Source organism: Aspergillus luchuensis, chromosome 5, assembly GCF_016861625.1.
Source record: "Aspergillus luchuensis IFO 4308 DNA, chromosome 5, nearly complete sequence".
Taxonomy (NCBI): Eukaryota; Fungi; Ascomycota; class Eurotiomycetes; order Eurotiales; family Aspergillaceae; genus Aspergillus; species Aspergillus luchuensis.
This window is the reverse complement of record NC_054853.1, coordinates 6,107,765-6,124,658: the sequence shown is the minus strand read 5'-3', so window position 1 is coordinate 6,124,658 and position 16,894 is coordinate 6,107,765. Positions and strand designations below refer to the sequence as shown.

Here is a 16,894-nt window from a genome sequence, read left to right as displayed (position 1 = left end):
GATCGAGTCTATCGCTGAACACTCGACGTATCGTGAACCTCCAGATACTCACCGCTGATGGTTCAAGTTAGCTTGCGTGTGATCATATTGGGTGTGGGTGCATTAGTGGCCTTCATCTGCCAAAGTTGGGCACACTGATCGGCGCGCATCCCCAGCCACCGCATCATCGACCTTCACACCGAACCCCTGCTAACCAAACCACTCCTCAACGTGCAAGGATCAAAGACACCTAGTACTATTATGGCTTCCTCCAAAACAGAGCTCGACTATCGCGTTACCGACGACGTCGGCTACGGCCTTGGTAGCGAAACTGCAGCCGCATTTCGACTCAATGGAATATTTCACTTCTGGAAAGAGCACCTCGGCTTCAATATCCACCCGACCATCCGGGAGTCCTTGCAGACCCCAAATCCCCGCATCGCTGATGTAGCCACAGGCACTGCCATCTGGCTTATAGATTTGGCGAAGGAGCTTCCCGATGCGACCCTCGACGGGCTAGATCTGACTCTCGGCATGGCACCTCCGGTGGAGTGGCTGCCACCCAATATCACCCTGCGGCAGTGGAATATCTTCGAAGAACTCCCAGAAGAACTGGTGGGACAATTCGATCTTGTACATCTCCGACTACTCCTACCAGTCATCCAGAATGGCGACCCCTCGTCAATCATTCAGAAGATCACCCGCATGCTAAAGCCCGGAGGATGGATCCAATGGGATGATCTGAACATCCGAGAGGCGAAGATCTTCAAAGCCAGGCCCGAACTCAAGATCGAAGCGTTGGAGTACCTCTCTCGATTCTGGAATACCGGCGAACGGCAGGAATGGATTGGCCGTCTTCCGCAGAGTTTTGAACAAGAGGGAATGAAACGAACGAGCATTGATCGATATGAAAACTTGAAGCAATATCTCAAGGCCGACTGCGAGGGATATATTGTGACTTGCGAAGAAACTGCCCGGACACTTGCCAGGAAGGGCAAGGTGGATGAAGCGAAAGAATTCTCTCAGATCGTTCATCAAGCATCGCTGGAAGCTGCGGCTGGTGCTGCCGTGGTGGCTACTAGGGTCGTTTGTATCGGGCAAAAGCCAGTGGAGCTGTGAACTAAGTTCATGTGGTGGGACACTCTTTCCCATATCACCAAAAGGAGGACTTCTGGGCAGAGGTCAAAGTCTATTGAAGATGATAAGACTGCACTAATGACATTCATGATCTCAATGGGAAATATTTCTCGTGGTTCAAGACCTTGTCGTATCTCCAGTAATGTCGCACACCTGCGCAACGTGCTACTCGTTCCGTGCCACGAATAGCGTCATCCCTGTTAGAATGCCCTCAAGTATACTGCAGTACACTAGCTGCATGGCCTGGTTAAGTTCCAGTTGCTGTCCATTGTGTCACGGATAATACCAACATGATGGTCAGCTATTGTTAGCTTGTGTGACCAGCCATTGGGCTCAAATAGTAGAAATAGAAGACGTAATTTGTCCGACATCTCTACAGAGTACGTAAAACCGGAAAATTCTCTCTTCAACACCATCCTTCTCCATTATATATATAATGTACCTTTCTTAATCTCTAATTCAAATTCTACCAATGACATGTAGAGCATCTCCACCTCGAGATATATAGTTGAAGCATCATCAAACCCAACAAATCCAAGCTAGTTATAATCCCACCACATCTACGAACCATTCTCGCAACTCCTCAAAAGCTCCCACAAATGCGGCTGCAAGAACTGCCTCTCCAGCCCCAGCGTCTCCGCCAAATACGACCGCTTATCTTCCAAGCAAAGTAAATCCTTCGGCTCAACCTCCCCGAGCGCCTGCACAATCATGAAACCCAGATAAGTATCCTCGTCCTCGAACGGTCTCGAGATCTTCAGCCATCGCGACCCCGGAAAAGCATGTAGAATATCCCCATCGATGCAGCGGCGCTCGAGCGCCTCATAATCATTGTCGTCGCAGTGGAAGGTACAGGTTAATAGATAACGGTCGGGGCCTATACATACAGTGGTTGATTAGCAATGATGTACGTAGACGTAAACAAGTTGGCATACATACCAGTATTCCCCTTCTCATTCCCCTCCCCGTTCTCTAGTACGAAGAGTTGCTGGAAGATTCTTGTGTCGAATTCAGCAATTTCCAAACACGACTTGGTCGTGCCCAACATGCTGTGTGTTTTCGGGATGCGGGCGAAGTTTTCTGGCTCCATGAAATCTAAATCGTCGCAATCGTATGCGGCAAGCCAGCGAAACTGTTTCTGGGGCCCTAGAGCTCGGAAGAATTCTCCTTTTGTCACGGAGCCTGTCTTTAGGACATCGGGGACATGATGCTCCTGGTACCATTGGCTGAAGACCTCGTCTGTGACGGTGGGATCTCGGAGGCGGGATGAAGCGTAAAGCCAAAGATTTGAGGAAGACATTGTTGTGACGCTTGGAGACTGCACAGGGCACTGAAATCGAATATTTTAATCAATTGAATGAGTTCATATCAAATGCGAAAAAGAGAACGCATGGCCGATAGATATATTCTGACATGGTCAATCGTTACCTCGCTCGGGATCAGAAACAACGTCCTTGTTAGGAAACCACATTGACCTCTCGAATTGATATCAGATTGTATCGTGAAATGTGCGGTGCGTCATATGACGCTATTCCCAGAGTGCCCGACGCCACGTAACTGAGCGACCAAGATCTTGCGTTGCACTACCCGGACACAAGAACTCTGGCTGTGCTTGCTCAACTTTCTGGTCACTAGATCCCACCAATGAGTGAATATTGATCAACGATGAACCATGGAAATCCCGTTCTTAAAACTAGGCTAGTCAGCAATGAGTAGTAGTCTCCGTCGTAGCAAGCTGGTCGAGAAGTCGATGCGACATCCTGTCAACGCATTGCCATCCTGTATACACCTTGACCGACATTTCATGAGCTGAGTGAAATCACATATGTACTGTTCATCGGGAAAAATAGCAATAAAAAGCAGACTTGAGTCGGAATAAATTGTACCATAGACACGATGATAGTCTTTTGCTAAATCATTTCAATGAAAACTTTTCTGAGTGGTTTCACTGGCCCCCTGTGAACTTTGCAAAGTTAGATCAGTGATCCACCCAAACTGGGTTCTGGACCTGTCATTGAAAAAATCCGGCATGGATCGACGTCCAACTGCAGGCAACACGCATGTCACACTCATAACAAATGGAATTTAGGAGGCCATCATACCGCCTACAATGATCTCTCTCTTTGCGGCAATTTCCTGCTTGAGGCTCTAGTTGAATCTAGGCCACCACTCGTGCTGAAAGTATATCGATTATGGCCACACCCAGTTTCACCTGAAGTTTGCGTTCGGCCCCAAAGGGTAGGAACCAGGTAATAATCGGCGTTGTATAAGCCGGTCGCATGCTTTCTCCTTCCAAGCACTTTCCTCGTCTCATGCCGAGGTTTCAGAAAGTTGCTCCATTTCACAGATGCTGCTATTATCTTAGCCACTCAATGTCAAATTCAAGTTTCAGATTCTGGAATCATAATCCGTAGTTTAGACTCCTTGTTGCTGTCATATATGCGATATCCAACCCTGGTATCTAGGTTAGTTGCACGCACTAGACAGGCTACAGTACGATTACTTCACGGCCAGCCTGTCCTAAAGGCCGCGCCCAAAACTGGAATAAGCCGCGACCGACCAAGAATAAGGTCTTTCCGAAATACGAGAATTAAGCTCAGAAAACAAGGGAGTAGATATTGTATCCGTACCTGCGATGCCGTTCTCAGTGCCATGGTCCCAACGTGAACCCTGCCAGTGCTGTATCCCTGCGCACTGTCCCCTCCGGCAGTGGCTGCGGCCGGAAAAAGGGTGATCCACCGCCTTACTTCAGTAGAAGTTTGTGGAAAGTCAAAGATCCAAGTGGCTTACAGGCGTGCAACTTGGCGAAAATAGTTACTTGCTTATCTTCATGGTGGCTGAAAGTAGACGACGTAGCTGACACTAGCCGGCTTCACGTCGTGTGTAACCCCTTTCCACGCGCGGGCTATAATCAGGTGAGACTGGCATTTCATGGCGGAACATGGAATCGAAACACATAAGTGACAGTGTTGATTCGTGTTATCCAGCTTTAGCTGCTCACTCTATTGGTGCAATCTGGATGTAACAGTCCTGCTAATTGTTCACCCAATCATCAGGAATAGGATGTATAGGTCCACCCAAGGAGGGTAATGATCTTCACCTGGTTGTGTAAGCTCACACCTCCTTGCTCAGCGATACGAGATATTATGCGACCTGTATATCTCGAAACAGCACGGAAATGTCAGGGCTTACTACCACGTGTATAACTGCTTTCCTACTCTATAGCACTCGACTGTATGCTGCAAAGCGCACCCGCACGAAATCGCTTTGGCCTGAATTCTAGGCCGCAAGGAGGGTAATTGGCAGCGTATTTCCGCCCCGATTTCTCCACCCTTTCCCCCGCAATCCATACATTTCGCTTGTATCTAGCGTGGTCTCTCATTCTGACAGCCATCCGGGTATCCCTTTTGGTTCGTTGCATGACGCCCAATTAGGCGTACCATATCTCAGAACACGTGGACTGACGCATGGATATCTCAGCGTCTCTAGAGCACGTATGAATGTTCGTGTTGGAGCCTTAAGGCTGAAAGTCGTGCATCAGTGCAAGGTACTACTATACTGTCTTCCATGTGATGAGGAAGATGAGGGAGAGGCTGTCAGACCACGCCTCCCTGCCGGATTACCCCGACCGCTCTGTTTCTGTTTGACTCAGGAAGGCTTGCGGGCGAGTGGCAGCGATTGGAGGAGCCAAGGGCTGGGCGCGGTCATCTGCAAGCACCAGGAGCCGTGGGAAGCTTTGGTAGCTTTGGCCGGCAGCGCCACGTCGGATAGATCGGCCGCCACCTACGTGCTCTGGATCAGATGGAACACCGCCAAGGGAGCCAATGCGACACAAGCAACCAATGACCCATGAAGTCAAGAGAGTTATTTCACTCCGTACGAGCACAATTCCTGATCCTGATGTCGGGTAACCTGTGTGCGGTTGGATTGGGGCATCACTAAAAGCTGGAGATCACGTGGCCACCGGTGAGGGCCTGAGGCCGAGTCACCGCCGCATTAGGAAATCCCGGCGTGTAACAACCTAACAATGGTAACGGGAATGTGACAGGCAAATCGATTAATTTCCCTAGCTTCACTAACCCCCGACCGGCTCACGTTAGCTTTCCGTAGCGTGGGATTGCACTCAAATCATATCTCTTGTAAGCAACCGAAGTTGGGTTAGGCAGACCCACGGCTGTCTCGTGGCCTGACCATTGCTGCATCCCGTCCATCTGGACTGGCCTACCAATCCCCGTGGGGTTTCCCCAGCTGGGGATCTGCTTTCACGCTATTCAATCGTCCATGTACACTGACCTTATCCATGGTTGACTCTGGTCTCCCCCCCATGTCCTCATACCTATCTGGGGTATGTCTTGTCGGCGCCCGACCGCAATCACAGACGCCGGCTTCGGTGCTCCCCTCATCCCCCTCCTTTGCGGAGACTGGCCTCCTTTGATGCATCCTCGAATGACGGCATGAAATGGGCCATCCTGGTCCAAAGTGACCAATCCAATCCAGTTCCTTGTGTCCACATCGACTAGGATGTAACGGAGCCTTATGGTCAAAGTATTTCCAATCCAACCAGATGCCGCCTGGTTGGCTGGCACACGCGTAGCGGTCGGTAGAAGCCGCATCAAAGAACTCAACGATTAGTCGAACTCTGTGCCCATGCGCCGTTTTGGCCAAGTCGATGTCTCGTCGTCATTCGACAAATACACTGACGGGATCCACCCTTTATGACAAGGCTCTCGCGTGAGATTCGATAAATGGCCGGGGTCTCTCCCACCACCCCGGAGGACTTTGATTGACCCTGAAACGTGAAAAGGTGATTGTCAAGCCGCCCAAGCCCCAAGTCTTGCGACTGAAGTATGTTCTTGTTGGCCTCCAAGCCACAGTCGCGTAGAAAGTTCAAGGTATCGGCCTTCCGATTCCTCTCCATTACTTGAACCACCTCCCCTCTGAATCGTGATTTGATACCTCGTCAACAAGACTTTAAGCGCGTCTACTGTGTGAGCATCCTGTGTTTAGTTGACCTCTCGCAATGGACGGAGAAGGGGTCACGGCGAAAGCCGTTCACAAGGACGAGAACCCCGCCAGCGTTGAGCACGCTGAAAAGCCACAGCAGCAACACAATGTCTTCGATATCGAAGGGCGCTCGGGCGGTCTCAACGCCGTCTTTGAAAACCCCTTGGCAGGCGTGCCGCGAGAGCAACTCCTCGACGACGTGGAGCGCTTTTGTCGCCAGTACGGTCTCGAAGCCCACTTGGACGAATTCCGCAAGGGCGCCTTGATCTCACAGAATCCGCAGGGCGCCTTGGACCTTCCTGACCTGAGCGAGGCGGACAAGGAGACCCTCCGGCGGGAACAGACCCATAAATGGTCGCAACCTTGGCAGCTTTACTTCATGGCATGTAGGTGCTTTTATCAGTACTACCTGTCATGACCTTTCTCATCCCAATGCTGACGATGCTTCTCTAAAGCCATGTGCTCTCTTGCAGCCGCTGTACAAGGTATGGATGAGACTGTCAACAATGGCGCTCAGGCAATCTATCTCGATGTAAGTGCTCTCTCGTCTTTATACTCAAGTGGCCCAAACTAATAACCAGTAGGAACTTGGGATCACTGCACCCCGATTTTCAGAGCAAATGCAAGATTACCTTACTGGGCTCGTCGTGGGCGCACCTTATCTAGCGTGTGCAATACTCGGTTGTTGGCTTACCGAGCCAATGAACAGATATTTGGCGCGACGTGGGACAATTTTCTGGTCCTGCTTTATTGCGGCAGTAGCTTCCATCTGGGAAGGCGTGGCTAATTCCTGGGTTAACCTCTTCATTGCACGGTTTGTCCTTGGCCTTGGTATTGGTTCCAAATCATCGACAGTGCCCGTGTATGCGGCTGAGTGTTCCCCGGCCCCCATCCGAGGTGCCCTTGTTATGATGTGGCAGATGTGGACAGCATTCGGCATTATGCTTGGTAATATCATGGGCGTTGCCTTTATGGGCGTATCGAGGGACCTTTCATGGCGTCTTATGCTTGGATCCACCGTGGTCCTGCCCCTCGTCGTCTGCGCGCAAGTCTACTTCTGCCCGGAGTCCCCTCGGTGGCTTATTCAACACAACCGAATTCCCCAGGCTTTCGAGTCTTTCCGCACTCTCCGCCCCACTGATCTGCAGGCGGCCCGAGACTTGTACTATGCGTACGTCCAGGTGGAGCTGGAACGGAAAGTCAACACCGGCAAGAACTTCTTCTCCATGTTCCTCGAGCTCTTTACGATCCCACGCAATCGTCGTGCCACACTTGCTAGCTGGATTGTCATGTTTCTTCAACAATTCTGTGGAGTGAATGTGATAGCTTACTATTCCACAACCATCTTTCAAGATTCCGGATATAGTATCCAGCAAGCCCTATTGGCCAGCATGGGAACAGGGATCTTGAATTGGGTTTTTGCACTCCCAGCATTCTTCACCATTGACACCTGGGGCCGCCGGAACCTGCTGCTCTTCACGTTTCCATTTTTAGCCATCTGCCTTCTGTGGAGTGGCTTTTCATTCTGGATTGAGCCGGACAACGACACCAGTAAGAAACGGGTGGCCATGGTCACAACGGGCATGTATCTGTTCGAGGTATATTATTCCCCGGGTGAGGGACCTGTGCCGTTCACCTATTCTGCCGAAGCATTCCCACTGCAGGTGCGTGAGGTTGGCATGTCATGGGCCACTGCGACAACATGGTGTTTCAACTTCATTCTGTCGTTTACCTGGCCTATGCTCCTAAGAGCATTCAAGCCTCAGGGTGCATTCGGATGGTATGCCGCATGGTGTGCAATCGGATGGTTCCTGGTCCTGCTGTTTGTGCCAGAGACTAAGGGTAAGTACTGAATATTGTCACAGTCGGGGGCTAAAGCTAATGTTGGTTAGAACTCACACTGGAAGAGCTTGATCAAGTCTTTTCAGTCTCGACGCGCAAGCACGCATCCTACCAATTGAAGAATGCATGGTGGCATTTCCGCGTTTGGGTACTTCGGCAGAAGTTGGAACCACTGCCCAGATTCTATGAGCATGCGGAGAACCTGGCGGAAGGGCACGCAGAGAGCCACCCACAGGAGTATAATGAGAAATGATCGGTTCTAGGATATAGTATCGCTGTTGGTAGTCGTGCAGTGCTCTCCCTGGGGCTCTTTGACGATAATGAAGACTAATGGTTGTGGTAATATGTCAGTTGATGGATGCGAGTGATTAGTTGTTTGATACCGGAGCTTAATACTCGAGAATAATATCTGCTTTTCCGTATTTGACAAGCATGGAACCTTATATAAAAAAAGCCTGTAGATAGAACTCGTTAGTGCTTGAGAGAGGTTTCTGATTGAAGTGTGTATCGTGTGCTTGTGTGTTGGTGATCTCAATCCAAGGAAGAAACGACGAGAACAGGCAAATCAGGTGACCCCATCTGCATTGTTCAATGGTGTTAAACTAATGACTTTCCTCTTGTTAAGCACGTGTCAGTGGATCCTGCGATGTAGACTGTTAGTCACTTGCAAATCTGATAAGCTACATAAAGTTACTAATCATCATGCAGGGTCGTGGTTGACCCACCGGACCTGAGACATATTGGCCAGTGAATGTCCAGGATGGCCTTGCAACTCTGTTCGAGGACAAACAGGAAAGAAACACGTTGTGAAGTCCCATCACACACGACTCTTTCTCATGATAATACGCGCCACGGTGATTGCCAAGGCTGTAGTACCTAAGGCAGTTGCTATGAATAGGCTCGCACTTATCTCCAACTGAGGTTTCTATATTTCATGGTTAGAAAGAGTATGACCTATAGATCTCCGTTACCACTCACTTTATATTCCTGTATAAAGTCTTCCGTTTCACTGGTCTGTTCTTCTTCGTAAGAGACAACGGTCTCGTCTCCGAGCTCTGCATGATATTGCTGCAGTTGTTTTATCTTCGCCTTGACGAAGTCCTCACGAGCCTTATGCATCTCAGGGGCGGTGGTAGCGTTGTATACCCTCTCTGCAATTGACTTACGCGGACCCCAGCAGTATTCATCTAATAAGTCCCAGTATATCATATCGACTGACGGTACCATGCGACATGCCATATTGAACCACGTGCAAGAAGAGGTATGCTTTCGGTAAAAGATCCTCAAAGAACGCCTTCACGCCAAAATTGTAGATGATTCGATGTGGTCGCTCCAGAAGTAGCCACCACGGGATACTGCCGGCAAATTGGGCCGGGGCCGCATAACAGAATTCCCAATCAATAATGCCGGTGATCTGAAGGGAGTCATTGACCAGAACGTTGCCAGGGCATAGATCATCGCAGAATAGTTTGAAGGGTCCATAATTATCTTCAGGGGGCAGAAAATTCAATGCTGACGCCTTCATCAAATGACGACTAGCGTATTTCTCGCGACAGTCTGCGGAATCGTAGATACTGTTTCTTTGTTGCTGAAGATGCTTTGACTGCAACTCGAGAAGCGAGACGATGTAGTCTGTGGAGCTGTTATAGGTTCTCGGTGGATCAAGATCAGTCAGCCCGCATGTCCGGACCAGCTCGTTCATAGCGAGGGTTAGGGGCCGTTTGGTCACTTGCGGCTTGCCAGTCACTTCGTTGTTACTCAGGCTACCAATGCAATCGAAGTCGAGTTTCCACAGTTTCAGCAGGACCTGTGCCATTTGCCCGTACAGGGCCTTGAGCGTCTCCTCGTCGATATCTGGGTTGAGGGTTTCCTCCTTGTCGGATGAATCACTTGTCCGGAGTAGTTCCGACATCTTCCTCCCTTCGATCCAGGTCATGATAATGAAGGGACCCAGACCTGTAGGATTCTCATCTGCTGTCCCGGAGGCAATTACTCGGGGAACGGGAATTGTCGTGTTGTCTGCGATATATGTCATAAGTATGGCTTCTCCGCGAACTTTCTCTTCCGGGAACATGGATTTCCCTGGAAGCGGAAACCGAATCAGCCAGTCATCGCCGTCATCCTCCCAGTGTAGACGCAAACTAAAGTTGAACGATCCGCTGTGCATTGACCGAAGCAAGCAACCATCTCGGTTGCGGTACTTGTTGGCCAGTCCGCAGATGCCCCTAGCAGATCTGGAACACAGTTCTACCCATTCTTTCTTCAGCCCATCAAAGTGATTCAACGCTATATCATCAAAATCCATCCCTTGTGTGGTTAAGTGGTCTGCAGGCGCGTCTTTTTCAAAAGGAAAACGTAGAAATAAACACTACTGCTGCTGCTGCTGCTGGGGTATAGAGACACCGCCCGGTCACCTGATGTGAGTGCCTGACTCTGGGGTCACGCTAGCCGAGTATAGCCTAGCTTTATCATAATTGACCAATTATACAGCGTCCCAGGGCGACCGAGCGATCGATCCGCCTGTGGAGCACTTTATCTGGGTGCAAGTGGAGGGTATGTTTGATGAACTTGTCGTATGGAAGACTAATTCGATATGCACTATAGTATCCATTCCTCCATATCCTCAGCGCTAAGAGACAGGCCTAGTTTGTGTATAGACTAGACCAGCGATCCTCGACACTCCATCCGTCCCAACCCAGCATTCTCTGTTGTACTACTACGTACAGTAGTCGTCTGAATCGCCCATTCCTCTGCTGTGAACAGTTCAACCAGGAAATTCCCGTTCCCCTATGGTTGTTTTGGGACTGACTTGATGAGGCCGTTGTTGATGCGGTAGCTAAGGGTTGCTGTTAGGAGAAAATATAGTAGTTACCTCGAACTTGGTAAGTAGTTCTTTCAGTCACAGGGGGCAAGACAAAGTATGTACTTACTATGCTTTCAATCAGATAGCACCATCAGGACTCACCCCCAGTAGCTGGTTTCTTGACGAAAAGAAGCGCAAGGTTAACAACATCGAATGTTTCCCTAGCCATGTATAAATGACATGATAATATATTATGTTCTGTTCTATCGCTCTAACCTTCGCAGTAAAATGATATCTATCTATAACGATCTATCAAATACAAACATATCAATCCTCTAGGCAAAGCCAGGCTTGGTCATCTTGTGAACATAGTCCTCCAGGAGCCTATCCTCCTGCTCAACAATCGGCTCCACAACAGTCATGCCCCGATCAATCTCGGCCTTCAAACGCTCCCACTCATCCGAGGTACCATTGGCAGCAGCGGTCTCCTTACGCTGAACGGCATCCCCGTTCGCGTGACCATTCTCAGCGCCAGTAGCATGGCCATTAGCAGCCGTGGGGAAGAGGAACGGAGTGTACCCCGCAGCCTCGAAGGCATCCTTGGGAGGAACGGTGTAGCGGCCCTTCTTCAGAACGTACTTGCTGATGGACACAGCGTAGAGTCTCTTCTTCAGCGCCTCGGGGTCATCCTGGCCCTTCTTTCCCTTACCCGGCTTCAGAAAGTAGGTGACGATGTAGATCCACTTCTGGTCGAAACTGGCCACATGCGACTTGACCTCGTACTTGGCGTATGCGGGGATCTCTCGCTTGAAGGTGGTGTAGACGCTGCCCAGAATGAACCCCAAGAAACCCTTCTTTCCTTGTTCCTGCAAACGCTTTTCTAGGAGTGCAGCTCCCTTCACGACGATACTGGACATGAGAGCGGTACGGGAGACATCGAGATCGGAGAAGTAGGTCGAGTTGGATTTGTGCATGTTGAAGTCGAGTTCCATGATGGGGGCGCGAGAGTAGATGCTAACGGGCTCGAGAACCTCGGTGCAGGGACGGGCGGGCTGTTCGACAGCAGGGGTGATGAGGTAGCCATGCTTGAAGAAGTAGCGGTACACGCGAACCTAGACTTGTCAGCAACTTAATATACAAATAATGAAGATACGCGAATGGTCCGAATGCGACGTACATGCCAAATCATGGGGAGAGTCTTCAGGTTGAGCAAAGCGAAGAAGATGGCAGCAGCTTTCCAGAAGGTGACGGACTCCCAAAGGGAGCTCGCCAAAGAGCGAATGGCCTCCATGTGGAAATTCTGAGAGCAGAAAAATATTATGATCAAACGAAGGAATATGTACAGAAAAGAAAACGACACAGTCTATGATGGTCTATGCATGAAGGATCGCCTACAACAAAAGGGCGGGATTCCAGAAGGCTTAAAGAAAGGCAGGGCGGCAGCGGAAAAACTTGCCGTGGGGCGGCTGGACCGATTAGTGATAAGCTCCGATAAGCTGCTGCCGAGGTTTGCCCCAAAAAGGGGTGTGCTTCCGTGCAAACTTTGATGCGATTTCCACTGTCCTCCTATCCACTTTTGGCAGTGCACACACTGCGCAGTGTAGGCTCCGGACTGGCCACTGTCGATCCCGATCGGGAAGTAGTAATGCTCAATGACATAGTCTGTAGTACCTTGAGTGAACCTACACAGATAGGTGCCAGCATGTAAGCTCATATGGCTTCTCAATACTTGCCGTGTGGCAAGCAGGCGCTTCGACTACCCATTTTCTTTCATTTGTTCATCACTTGTTTTGGCAAGGGGACTGGGGAGAGCTTGTATCCCTCAGTTCCCCAACAAGAAGTTGTTGGTGTCTGCTTCTCCACTCCACTGAGTTAATGTGAAATCCGATCTGGTCTTCAACGAGTGCGGCTGGAAGCTCAGCTCTCTTCTAGACACCACTATGATTGCACCATGGCAACATTGCACGCCAAAGAAGAACAAATATGTATGTAGAGAATGAAAAAAAAAAAAAAAAAAAAAAAAAAAAAAGGTCACGGCTGCACCTGGTCTGTGCAGGTAGCTTTGGAACGCAGAGGAGGTCAGAGATCTTCTGCCCGATATTAGCGGGGAAGCCGAAAATTAAGCCTATTATCTGAACCTGCATCTTCAGGTCGTCCACTGTGTGAAGCACACAAGCTGAATCATGTACACTATGTATAATGATGGAGTCGGTATCCTATCCTTCAGAGAAACATGGAAAAAAGGGGTATATTACCAAACCCCATTGCTTACCCCGCAATCCCGCCGGGGAAATTCCCAGTCTCTCCTCTCCTGACGTGATGAATGTCGGGGTAGAATTGGCCCGATTTAGGAATTAATAGTATTATTCCACCAATCCACCCGCATAGGGGCAGCCCCCATGGCAGTTGGGAGTAATTGAACCTGCATATGCGTGCCATTTCTGCATGAACATTTCGCGCCACTTCCCTCCATGTCCAGTTCGCCGTTTTCTCGCGTGGTTAATAGCGCGAACTGGTGTCAAACCCACGATTCCTTAACCGGCTCGGCAGTGCAATCGCCGATGATATATAATGTGAGAATACGGCATAGATGCTAGAAAAGTATTGCGCGCGGGCGATAATACCATGAAGCTGCAGTTCATACTCTCGTGCTGGGCCATCTTGGTCGCCCAAATCCGGGCGACTACAGATGGTCTGACAGATCTGGTCGCCTGGGACCCTTATAGTCTGACCGTCAATGGCAATCGCTTGTTTGTCTATTCCGGAGAGTTCCATTATCCCCGATTGCCCGTTCCGGAAATGTGGCTTGATGTCTTTCAGAAGATGCGCGCACATGGCTTCAACACTGTTAGGTTTGTGCAATGTGGATGTCCAAGATTACTTCCAGCCCCGTGACTTCTGACGGCTGGCACATAGTCTATATTTCTTCTGGGACTATCACTCTCCAATCAATGGGACATATGACTTTGAGACCGGAGCACACAATATCCAGCGCCTATTCGACTATGCCCAAGAGGCCGGAATTTACATCATCGCACGGTTAGACATAGTTGCTCACCGTTTCCCCGAAAATTGCTGACATATAACCAGTGCTGGGCCCTACTGCAATGCTGAGTTCAACGGAGGTGGTCTAGCTCTATACCTGAGCGACGGGAGCGGTGGTGAATTGCGAACGAGCGATGCGACATATCACCAGGCATGGACTCCCTGGATTGAGCGTATTGGTAAGATCATTGCGGAAAACTCCATCACCAATGGTGGGCCAGTCATTCTCAACCAGATCGAGAATGAACTTCAGGAGACCACGCATTCTGCGACCAATACCTTGGTCGAGTATATGGAGCAGATTGAGGAGGCATTTCGAGCTGCCGGCGTGGACGTTCCCTTCACTAGCAACGAGAAAGGCCAGCGATCTCGAAGTTGGTCGACAGACTATGAGGATGTGGGTGGTGCGGTCAACGTCTACGGCTTAGACTCGTACCCGGGAGGGCTCAGTTGCACCAACCCTTCCACAGGATTTTCAGTCGTACGGAACTATTATCAATGGTTCCAAAACACCAGCTACACGCAGCCCGAATACTTGCCTGAGTTCGAAGGTGGCTGGTTCTCTGCCTGGGGCGCCGACTCTTTCTACGATCAGTGCACGAGTGAGCTGAGTCCACAATTTGCGGATGTGTACTACAAGAACAATATTGGTCAGCGGGTCACCCTCCAGAACCTGTACATGCTGTACGGGGGTACAAACTGGGGCCATCTAGCTGCACCTGTGGTGTATACCTCATGTAAGTACTCCCGTTAGGTTCCGCAGGCGAAGCCATACTTACTGGCTGTAGACGACTACAGCGCTCCACTTAGAGAGACTAGACAAATCAGAGACAAGCTCAGTCAGACGAAGCTCGTTGGTCTGTTCACTCGAGTGTCTTCTGGCTTGCTGGGAGTCGAAATGGAAGGGAATGGCACCACTTACACATCGACGACCTCAGCATACACATGGGTACTTCGGAATCCCAACACGACCGCTGGTTTCTATGTCGTGCAGCAGGCTACCACATCCTCGCAGACAGACATCACGTTTTCCCTGAATGTGAATACTTCTGCGGGCGCGTTCACCTTACCCAATATTAATCTGCAAGGCAGGCAAAGTAAGGTGATCTCGACTGATTACCCACTCGGTCATAACACGCTCTTGTATGTGTCAACCGACATCGCGACATACGGCACTTTTGGGGACACTGATGTTGTCGTGCTCTATGCACGCTCTGGACAGGAGGTGACGTTTGCCTTCAAGAACACGACTAACCTGACCTTCGAGGAATATGGTGATTCGGTGAACCTGACTAGCAGTTCAGGTAATCGGACTATTACCTCTTACACTTACACTCAAGGCAGTGGTAGCAGCGTCGTGAAGTTCTCCAATGGCGCCATTTTCTATCTCCTGGAGACGGAGACGGCATTCCGATTCTGGGCACCACCAACCACAACAGACCCTTATGTGACACCGGAACAGCAGATATTTGTGCTGGGCCCATACCTAGTCCGCAATGTGAGTATCTCTGGAAGCGTTGTGGATCTGGTTGGAGACAACGACAACGCCACGACCGTGGAAGTATTCGCTGGGTCTTCCGCGAAGACTGTCAAATGGAACGGTAAGGAGATCACCGTCAAGAAAACAGACTATGGGAGCCTTGTGGGATCGATTGGTGGGGCCGATACCAGCACCATTTCGCTCCCCAGTTTGACCGGATGGAAAGTTCGCGACTCCTTGCCCGAGACCCTGTCTTCCTATGATGACTCCAAGTGGACGGTGTGCAACAAGACTACAACGCTGAGTCCTGTTGACCCACTCAGTCTGCCTGTCTTGTTTGCCTCCGATTATGGCTATTATACCGGCATCAAGATCTATCGTGGTCGGTTCGATGGTGCTAACGTGACTGGAGCGAACTTGACTGCGCAAGGAGGTCTGGCTTTTGGTTGGAATGTCTGGCTGAACGGGGATCTTGTGGCCTCGCTTCCAGGTAATGCCGACGAAACGTCGTCTAACGCAGTCATCAGCTTCACCAATCATACCTTGAAGCAGACCGATAATCTGCTGACAGTTGTGGTAAGTTAGCACGCAGATACCCTAGCTTGAACCTACATAGTTAACCTCCTCACCCAGATCGACTACACCGGACATGACGAGACGTCTACCGGTGATGGCGTGGAGAACCCTCGAGGACTTCTTGGAGCAACACTCAATGGTGGTTCATTCACGAGCTGGAAGATCCAAGGAAACGCTGGAGGTGCCGCTGGTAAGGACTCCACTGGGCCCCTTCTCTCTGTCGCACTAGACTAAGAACATCGTTCTCTTTGTGACAATAGGAGCATATGAGCTTGACCCTGTGAGAGCACCCATGAACGAAGGCGGCTTGCTCGCCGAGCGTCAAGGTTGGCATCTACCAGGATACAAGGCGAAGTCATCGGACGGCTGGACGGATGGATCCCCGCTCGATGGACTCAACAAGTCAGGTAAGGATCAATACCCTTGATGTCGCTGCCCGTTGCTATTCGCATCTAACCCAGGTAATAGGAGTCGCATTTTACCTGACCACCTTCACCCTTGACCTCCCCAAGAACTATGACGTTCCTCTCGGTATCCAATTCACCTCACCGTCGACTGTCGACCCGGTGCGCATCCAGCTCTTCATCAATGGATACCAATATGGCAAATATGTTCCATATCTGGGGCCGCAAACAACGTTTCCCATCCCACCTGGTATTATCAACAACCGCGACAAGAATACCATTGGCCTCAGCCTGTGGGCGCAGACGGATGCGGGTGCCAAGTTGGAGAACATCGAGCTGATCAGCTATGGTGCGTATGAGAGTGGCTTCGATGCGGGCGATGGGACGGGATTCGATCTTAATGGAGCTAAATTGGGGTATCAGCCTGAGTGGACGGAGGCTCGCTCACAGTATACCTGATGATGAGCAGTCATTAGTTACCAGTAGTAGTTGTTATTGTTACTATTAAAGTGGAGGGTAGTGGCAGTAAGTAGTATATATTTATTTCAACGGCTCGTTGGAAATCACATAGCAGTCGATGGGGGTATAGTCCAATGGTATACTGTAAGAGTATACTGTAAGAGT

At 50.1% G+C, this 16,894-nt stretch overlaps 6 protein-coding genes across 6 annotated transcripts; 3 read left to right on the top strand and 3 right to left on the bottom strand.

Moving 5' to 3' along the window:
• Positions 1 to 240: 240 nt before the first annotated feature.
• Positions 241 to 1,098, top strand: AKAW2_52019A (class I SAM-dependent methyltransferase; the record flags this gene model as incomplete). The annotated part of the gene is made up of 1 exon (XM_041692013.1): positions 241 to 1,098. The coding sequence occupies one exon, from the start codon at positions 241 to 243 to the stop codon at positions 1,096 to 1,098; it is 858 nt and encodes a 285-aa protein (XP_041545440.1).
• A 578-nt stretch (positions 1,099 to 1,676) lies between these two features.
• Positions 1,677 to 2,416, bottom strand: AKAW2_52018S (uncharacterized protein; the record flags this gene model as incomplete). The annotated part of the gene is made up of 2 exons (XM_041692011.1): positions 1,677 to 1,993; positions 2,056 to 2,416. The coding sequence occupies 2 exons, from the start codon at positions 2,414 to 2,416 to the stop codon at positions 1,677 to 1,679; spliced, it is 678 nt and encodes a 225-aa protein (XP_041545439.1).
• A 3,720-nt stretch (positions 2,417 to 6,136) lies between these two features.
• On the top strand, positions 6,137 to 8,215 carry AKAW2_52017A (sugar porter family MFS transporter; the record flags this gene model as incomplete). Its single annotated transcript, XM_041692010.1, has 4 exons — positions 6,137 to 6,506; positions 6,576 to 6,652; positions 6,705 to 7,962; positions 8,013 to 8,215. The coding sequence occupies 4 exons, from the start codon at positions 6,137 to 6,139 to the stop codon at positions 8,213 to 8,215; spliced, it is 1,908 nt and encodes a 635-aa protein (XP_041545438.1).
• Positions 8,216 to 9,145: 930 nt separating this feature from the next.
• Positions 9,146 to 10,267, bottom strand: AKAW2_52016S (uncharacterized protein; the record flags this gene model as incomplete). Its single annotated transcript, XM_041692009.1, has 1 exon — positions 9,146 to 10,267. One exon carries the CDS (start codon positions 10,265 to 10,267, stop codon positions 9,146 to 9,148), a length of 1,122 nt encoding a protein of 373 aa, XP_041545437.1.
• Positions 10,268 to 11,100: 833 nt separating this feature from the next.
• AKAW2_52015S (acyl-CoA thioesterase) lies at positions 11,101 to 12,056 on the bottom strand (the record flags this gene model as incomplete). Its single annotated transcript, XM_041692008.1, has 2 exons — positions 11,101 to 11,877; positions 11,943 to 12,056. 2 exons carry the CDS (start codon positions 12,054 to 12,056, stop codon positions 11,101 to 11,103), a joined length of 891 nt encoding a protein of 296 aa, XP_041545436.1.
• Positions 12,057 to 13,390: 1,334 nt separating this feature from the next.
• AKAW2_52014A (glycoside hydrolase family 35 protein) lies at positions 13,391 to 16,729 on the top strand (the record flags this gene model as incomplete). The annotated part of the gene is made up of 7 exons (XM_041692007.1): positions 13,391 to 13,617; positions 13,682 to 13,804; positions 13,856 to 14,547; positions 14,599 to 15,866; positions 15,924 to 16,056; positions 16,127 to 16,273; positions 16,335 to 16,729. The coding sequence occupies 7 exons, from the start codon at positions 13,391 to 13,393 to the stop codon at positions 16,727 to 16,729; spliced, it is 2,985 nt and encodes a 994-aa protein (XP_041545435.1).
• Between the last annotated feature and the right edge of the window lie 165 nt (positions 16,730 to 16,894).